Source organism: Salmo salar, chromosome ssa01 (genome assembly GCF_905237065.1).
Source record: "Salmo salar chromosome ssa01, Ssal_v3.1, whole genome shotgun sequence".
Taxonomy (NCBI): Eukaryota; Metazoa; Chordata; class Actinopteri; order Salmoniformes; family Salmonidae; genus Salmo; species Salmo salar.
In genome coordinates this window covers 95718115-95725757 of record NC_059442.1, presented here as the reverse complement: position 1 = coordinate 95725757, position 7643 = coordinate 95718115, and the positions used below count along the sequence as shown (strand labels likewise).

The 7643-nt window shown below is 45.2% G+C and overlaps 1 protein-coding gene across 1 annotated transcript; it reads right to left on the bottom strand.

Moving 5' to 3' along the window:
• Nucleotides 1-220: 220 nt before the first annotated feature.
• LOC106610689 (delta-like protein D) lies at nt 221-7104 on the bottom strand. The gene is made up of 11 exons (XM_014210161.2): nt 6558-7104; nt 6145-6435; nt 5044-5101; nt 4689-4946; nt 3299-3359; nt 3049-3179; nt 2636-2805; nt 2219-2435; nt 1268-2099; nt 1049-1175; nt 221-921 (listed from the first exon to the last, which is right to left on the bottom strand). Exons 1-11 carry the CDS (start codon nt 6609-6611, stop codon nt 916-918), a joined length of 2205 nt encoding a protein of 734 aa, XP_014065636.1. The 5' UTR covers nt 6612-7104; the 3' UTR covers nt 221-915.
• Nucleotides 7105-7643: the final 539 nt, after the last annotated feature.

Sequence of the window (7643 nt, the reverse complement as noted above, 5' to 3'; positions counted from 1 at the left end):
AAGATGAGGGTAGTAATTTGTGATTACCGGTTGTGCCAGTTAGTGAGGTCCCTCAGGGAGACAGTTGCATCAGGCCAAGAATACACAGTTTACATTAAGACTACGTATAGAACTTAGGGTGAAACATTGCATGCATTTATGTCAAAGAGAAATCACTCTAATATTCAATGTTTTGCGTGACATGTTATGTAGGTGGATAATCAAAGACACTTATATGCTATTATTTCATACATTATTTATTTTTGAAAAATATTTAGTTGATTTTTCTTAATGGGCAACAATTCCAATAGCTTCTGTACAATGCTTCTTAAATACATTTTTGTTGGAAAACAAAGTCACATTGACCTGAACTGCCTTATATACATTAGACATAAATTATATCAAAATGAAATCTACAAATTCACAAACAAATGGAACACATAACACAATTAAATTAAAAGAATACATCTTTGAAAAAAACACAACAGTATGTTTACAAATTTAAAGGCAGTATTTTCCCATCTTAAAACTAAGTCAGAAGACTGCCTCAAAGGCTTTACAAATATACACTGCAGTCAGTGCATACTCATTATACACAGTAATTAACTCAAATGTGTATGTTTAAATACATATTAAAAAGCAACCCTCCATAGTGCAATGAGGTACAACTGTCCTCACAGGCAGTGCAACAAATCCATATTACGCACGTTCCTGGGAAACATAAGTTGTGAGAGCACGGACCAGTGTGGTCCAACATCCTTTATCTGCAGCCACTGTGCTTACTTCAGTTGAGAACCAGCTCATTCTGAATATCACTGTCAATGTCTTGGTCTCACAGCAGCAGTCACACGAAGGGAAACCTTCCCCCTGGGTTTGAGCAGCATTCACCGGAGTAAAACCTCCAGTAGAGAAGACGAGCTACAGCTCAGCTTGGTGTTACACCTGGGGAAGACAAGAGGCAAAGATGCTTTAGTTTCAGAGTATTTGGCTATACGCCAACCAGTGAAAACTAAATATGCAAACTGTAAAGCGATACATTCAGCAGTGAAAAAGAGGAAAATCAACTCACCTCAGTTGCAATGATACATTCATCTTTCTCGTCTGATATGACGTAGACTGACTGGTACTTTGTGTTGTTGCAAATCGATGCTTCGTTGCACATTGACTCCTCTGGACGTTTATCTTCTGAGGCGTCACTGAGAACACAAGAAAAATGAATACATTAACATCAACATTCACTCTTCAGACAAGCATCACATAATTTATATCTAAATGTGTAGATATTCACCTCTTTAAACGTTTTCTGTGTTTCTCTTCAAACTCACTGTCGGAACAAAAAGATTCAGAACAATCTGATTCGGAACACTTTGCTTCACTCTTTTCTTGGTCCTCTTTCGACACATCTTCTGGCTTCAGCTCATGCACCAGATTATAATCCGTTGACGAACATCGGGATTTGTAGCCATTCTGCTCTCCTCCAGCATTGTCCGAGTGAAAGTCCACTTTCTTATTGGTGTTCTTGACCCCTGTCGTGCCGATCACGCTGACAGATAGGTCCTTGTCAGGCCGTTGACAGTTGTTGGCCAGGTTGTTCATGGTCTCACTCTCACTGTGGGTGTCTCCCTGCTGACTCCTCTGCTGCACCTTGACCCGGATGTAAACCACCAGCACGGCACAGGCCACCAGCAGCAGCAGCGCCAGGATAATCCCAGCACACACTGCAGTCCAGGGGAATGTGCCTTGGTCCTCTTCATCAGAGTATCTCTTACCAGCTCCTTCCACCCCGGGCTGTCCCTGGGGGTGCTCCGGCAGGAGGAACTGGCAGTTATGGCCGCCGTAGCCTGGCACACAGGCGCACACGTAGCGGTTCTTCCTCTCGTGGCAGGTGGCTCCGTTGTGGCAGGGATTGTGCTCACATTTGCTGATGGTCGAGCTGCAGTTCTTGCCGGTGTATCCAGGTGGGCAGGTGCAGGTGTAATCGTTCATGCCATCCAAGCATGTGCCACCATTCTGGCAGGGGTAGTTGGCGCACTCGTCAATGTTGTCCTCGCAGTTGGCTCCGGAGAAGCCCTCAGGACACTGGCACATGTAGGAGTTCACAAGGTCCATACACTGGGCACCTGGAGACATTAAAAAGGCATGTTAAACCAACTGTTACAGTATTCATTCATGTCCTCAGACTTTGAATAGAAAGGTTAAACTGGTAAACACAGAACTGGAGAAGTTTGTTTCAGCTTACCGTTGGAGCATGGGTTGGAGGTGCAGTGGTCGATCTTCTTCTCACAGTTGAATCCGGCATAGCCGAGAGGACACTGGCAGTAGTATCCTCCCTCTGGGTTGTCAGCACAGCGTCCGCCGTTAAAGCAAGGCCCATCAGCACAGGTCATGGCACTGAGCTCACAGCTGTTGCCATAGAAGCCTGGGGGGCAGGCACATGTGTATGTGTTTTCTAAATCCTGTCAGAGGCGAGACAAAGCACTTGCTAAGCAAAAGTTACAACTCCTTAATGACTTGTTATTAATTTGTTTTGCTACATTCACCATGAGGAATGCCTGCCAGCTCTAGCATAGCAGCACCACACACTATGTGACACTATATCACTGAGAAATGCTTTCTAATGTAACTAATGAGGGGCAGCTCAGAAAAAGATACTTACAGTGCAGCTTCCCCCATTTTGGCAGGCGTTGTCGGAACATTCATTAACCTCAATCTCACAGCTGGCCCCAGTGAAGCCGGGTTTACAGGAGCAGGTGTAGCTACCCTGGCCAGTATTGGTACAAGTGGCTCCATTCACGCAGGGCTTGTGGTGTGTGCAGTAGTTGAGATCTGAAACAGACAATGGCACATGCCGATTAGTCTTCTGAGAGTTAAGGTACAGTGATATCCAGGATGTTTTTATGACTTGTTTTAAGGCCAAGAATGCCCTATTCTCTGAACCTGATTGGTATGGTGGCTTAGATAACATAGTGGGGATACTGTATGTCATCTCAACACCAGCACAGTCTGGATCTGGTGGAGAAGGACAGATGAGCACTAGTCCGTTGCATATGGGAGATAAACAGAACTCACCTTGGTTGCAGAAGAGGCCACCCCACCCCTCCAGGCAGCTACACTGCCACGGCTGCTGGCAGGTGCCATGAAGACACCCTGGATAGCGGATGCAGTCATCACAGTAACGCCCACTGAAGCCAACTCTACACCTGTAACCACACACAATGGTCATGGTTAGATATCTGGCATATATGAAACTACACCAAACGGTGATCCTGTTGACTGGTGTTTAACCCAGACAGAAGATGGACAAATCACTGGGACTTACTTGCATTCACCAGGCTTGTCACAGAATCCATGCTCCTCGCCACAACCAGGAAGACAGATTGCTGCAATGAGATAGACCATCACAAGTGAATCACGGGAATCTAACTCATTGGAACATGTGTTTATACCAGCAGAGCTTATTTTCAGATAGGCCCTTTCAGTAAACACTGGTTCATTCATTTCAGTGGGCTGGTGGCCCCATTAGCCGTTACCTAGAGAATATGCTCCACTTGTCACCAGGGGACCAACATTCTGCTTAACACAGTTGCTGCCTATACAAAGGCTTCTTTTTCGGCTAACTATGGGTCAGAAGGGTTAGGGTTAACCATAACTATGGGTCAGAAGGGTTGGGGTTTACCATAACTATGGGTCAGAAGGGTTAGGGTTAACCATAACTATGGGTCAGAAGGGTTAGGGTTAACCATAACTATGGGTCAGAAGGGTTAGGGTTAACCATAACTATGGGTCAGAAGGGTTAGGGTTTACCATAACTATGGGTCAGAAGGGTTAGGGTTTACCATAACTATGGGTCAGAAGGGTTAGGGTTAACCATAACTATGGGTCAGAAGGGTTAGGGTTAACCATAACTATGGGTCAGAAGGGTTAGGGTTTACCATAACTATGGGTCAGAAGGGTTAGGGTTTACCATAACTATGGGTCAGAAGGGTTAGGGTTTACCATAACTATGGGTCAGAAGGGTTAGGGTTTACCATAACTATGGGTCAGAAGGGTTAGGGTTAACCATAACTATGGGTCACAAGTCCCTTTTTTCTTTCTGCTTATATAACCCCTCCCCTTAATGTCCCTCAGTCTGTGCCGATACAATGTGGACAGCTGGTGTACGTGGTGCCAGTGCAGGACAGCTGGTGTACGTGGTGCCAGTGCAGGACAGCTGGTGTACGTGGTGCCAGTGCAGGACAGCTGGTGTACGTGGTGCCAGTGCAGGACAGCTGGTGTACGTGGTGCCAGTGCAGGACAGCTGGTGTACGTGGTGCCAGTGCAGGACAGCTGGTGTACGTGGTGCCAGTGCAGGACAGCTGGTGTATGTGGTGCCAGTGCAGGACAGCTGGTCCATTGTCTACTCTCACTCAGCAGCTGCCTGCTTCCAACAATACCTCACTAAGCCAATCAACGCCAAGTGCACTGCCAAGTAGCCAATCAGGCATTGCATTTAATCTATGGCTTGGGTGTGAATATTCGGCAAACTTCTCTTATTTAAATTTGCCTAAACAGTGCAACCCACATTTTGATAAGTGAAACGATTTGGTAATAACGCATGATTTATTCTGACTAATGACTGCAAATTAACCACATTCATACTTTTGTAAAAGAAAAATGGAACAAAAGTTAGTATGGGCAAAGCAGAAGTAAGGAGGATGCAGCCTACTTACGTTCTGTGCAGTAGGTTCCCTTCCATCCTGAGTTGCAGATGATCTCGCCACGGTCCCCACAGGTGAAGTGACCGAAGGCATCATCTCGTGGACGGCAGAAAACAGAACAACCCTCCCCGTAGTAATGCTCATCACAAACAAATCGGTAGGAGTACTTCAGCTCTGTTCTTCCACTAGTCTGTAAATCAGAGGACCACTCAACGCCCACTGTCAGATGCTTCTGAGTGGTGAAGCGACTGATCAGACCTTCAGGGTTATCTGAAAATTGTGAATACAGGAATTAGTACATACATCCCTATACATATTTACAATTAATCGTTTTGTTTGGTGACCTGTTGCTCTGTATTGAATTTACCTGTTGAAAGATCGCCAGAATCTGTGTGTAGGGCCTCAATAATGAGAGAGAATGTCCCCTGTTGAAAAAAAAGAACAATTATAATAAGGAACAACTGTGCCAAAGGGTTAGAAGGTGCTGAGGCCCCACAGGCCATAAACATTGGGCTGTTAGGCCTGATAGAGGTGAGCCACCGTTAGGCTTCTGTTGGGCCTGATAGAGGTGAGCCACCGTTAGGCTTCTGTTAGGCCTGATAGAGGTGAGCCACCGTTAGGCTTCTGTTGGGCCTGATAGAGGTGAGCCACCGTTAGGCTTCTGTCAGGCCTGATAGAGGTGAGCCACCGTTAGGCTTCTGTCAGGCCTGATAGAGGTGAGCCACCGTTAGGCTTCTGTCAGGCCTGATAGAGGTGAGCCACCGTTAGGCTTCTGTCAGGCCTGACAGAGGTGAGCCACCGTTAGGCTTCTGTCAGGCCTGACAGAGGTGAGCCACCGTTAGGCTTCTGTTAGGCCTGACAGAGGTGAGCCACCGTTAGGCTTCTGTTAGGCCTGACAGAGGTGAGCCACCGTTAGGCTTCTGTCAGGCCTGACAGAGGTGAGCCACCGTTAGGCTTCTGTTAGGCCTGACAGAGGTGAGCCACCGTTAGGCTTCTGTTAGGCCTGACAGAGGTGAGCCACCGTTAGGCTTCTGTCAGGCCTGACAGAGGTGAGCCACCGTTAGGCTTCTGTCAGGCCTGACAGAGGTGAGCCACCGTTAGGCTTCTGTCAGGCCTGATAGAGGTGAGCCACCGTTAGGCTTCTGTCAGGCCTGATAGAGGTGAGCCACCGTTAGGCTTCTGTTAGGCCTGATAGAGTGTGCCACTTTTAGGCTTCACACTTAATTCCACCACTTCCCCATTTACTCGAAGTTTCATGCAGAGATACCAATTATACTCCAACTATGGGGATGTGAAGTTTCCCACCCTGATAGCATTTGTTAAACGTGCCTTAGTCCCTCTTCCTGTCCTGGGATATGTTACATTTCACTATGACCGTTAATGGCATTGTCAAAGCCCCAAAATTGGTGAACCTTGAGCATGCTGACCAAGATTGTATAATTTGACAAAGCTGTGCTTAAATACTCACCGGCCACGTGAATCCAAAAGAAAACTGAATAGGGTTGGCGAATGCTTCTGCAGTTGTTTCCGGCACTTGGAAGGAGTTTGATCCGAGGACAGGAGTCACCGCACCACCATAGGTACAAGGTGGTTCCGGTGATACATTAACTTGATAATGCTTCAAGCAGATTCTAAAAAACGTTTTGCATTCACACTGCTGAATCCCAGAGGCTCCTTTGCAGCAGTTTGTATTGCCTGTCACTCCTTTCTTGTTGAGAAACTCTTGCAACTTCAACTCGAAAACCCCTGAACAAAAACCCTGTAAAAACACAATTAAAACATGAAGGTTGTATTCTATTATGTTTTTGATATGTAGCCTACACATGACTAATGAATAAACTTAAATTACAAATCAATTCAAGAGTGTCAAATTCGCAATACCTGGCCTATCAAGACACAAAGGATGACAGCTATCACACGCGACTGGCGTCCCATTGTGCTGACGATATTCAATAAATAGTTAAATGTCCACGAGCCAGGGCAATTGACGTATAACCCGGCTCAGAAAATCATCGAGAAAGTTATTTTCCGTAATAAAAAGTCCCACTTAAAAATCCGTACGGTCTTCAGACGTCTTGAATGGAACTGGAGTTTCTCGATGCTTCTCAGTGTGACTTCATGAACAAAGTTTACAATACAATGTAATCCTCAGCAGTGGTGCCGGTGACGAAAAATCCCAACGAAAAAATGGGGAATGAACTCGAAATTCCGTGCCAAGGTGTTAATACCGATCCAGTTATTAGATATTGCAGTTCAGCACAGCTTCTGACTTGAGGGCGCAAATGAGACAACCCAGTTTTAAGGCTGCTTGTGTTTTGTTTATTTCCCCTTGATTGACAATGATAAAAAAATGTAGTGATCCAAAACACTTCCCCAAGGCTTTCTCAGATCTTCGCCCTATGTAACTATGCGTGTGTCTGAGGTCCCAGCCTGCCTGCTGCTAGTTATATACAGACTGCGCTGCTACGGTAATGAGATGCAAATTAGCTAGTCTACTCCCCAATCTGTCTCGAGCTGTCACAAACGGACACTTTTCAAAACCTCCCTCTCAAAATATCGCCAAATGGTCATTGAGCTGTAAAATGTACAACCCTTCCCCATGGCACAAAACAAAACACTCTCATTTAGATTCCAACAAAATGTTCACCTCCAGAATCCTTTACATCCCTCTCTGATATAAACCTCAAATTACATCACATAACATATCCGCATTGTAAAACCCATGTAGGCAACGGTACGCTCCAAATAGCCTACATCTTCCACGCTTAATGTAAGACTATTTTTCATTCTTTAGCTTTTCAACATCACCCTTTTCTCCTAAACGTAACTTTTTATTTCATTTTTTACAAATTTGTTAAAGTGTGCCCACAAACTGTTTATTCACACAATAACAATTCATGTATTTAATCACAATATAAAACTAATGGTCAACATGAATTTACATTTAATCAAAATGGAAAATCAATA

Excerpts from the sequence above, each read along its gene's own strand:
- LOC106610689 (XM_014210161.2), bottom strand. The coding sequence starts at position 6,611 with ATGGGACGCCAGTCGCGTGTGATAGCTGTCATCCTTTGTGTCTTGATA. Across the intron at positions 3,180-3,298 it reads GACAAGCCTGGTGAATGCAA|GTGTAGAGTTGGCTTCAGTG; the intron begins GTAAGTCCCAGT and ends GTGTGGTTACAG. Across the intron at positions 1,176-1,267 it reads CACAGAAAACGTTTAAAGAG|TGACGCCTCAGAAGATAAAC; the intron begins GTGAATATCTAC and ends TTGTGTTCTCAG.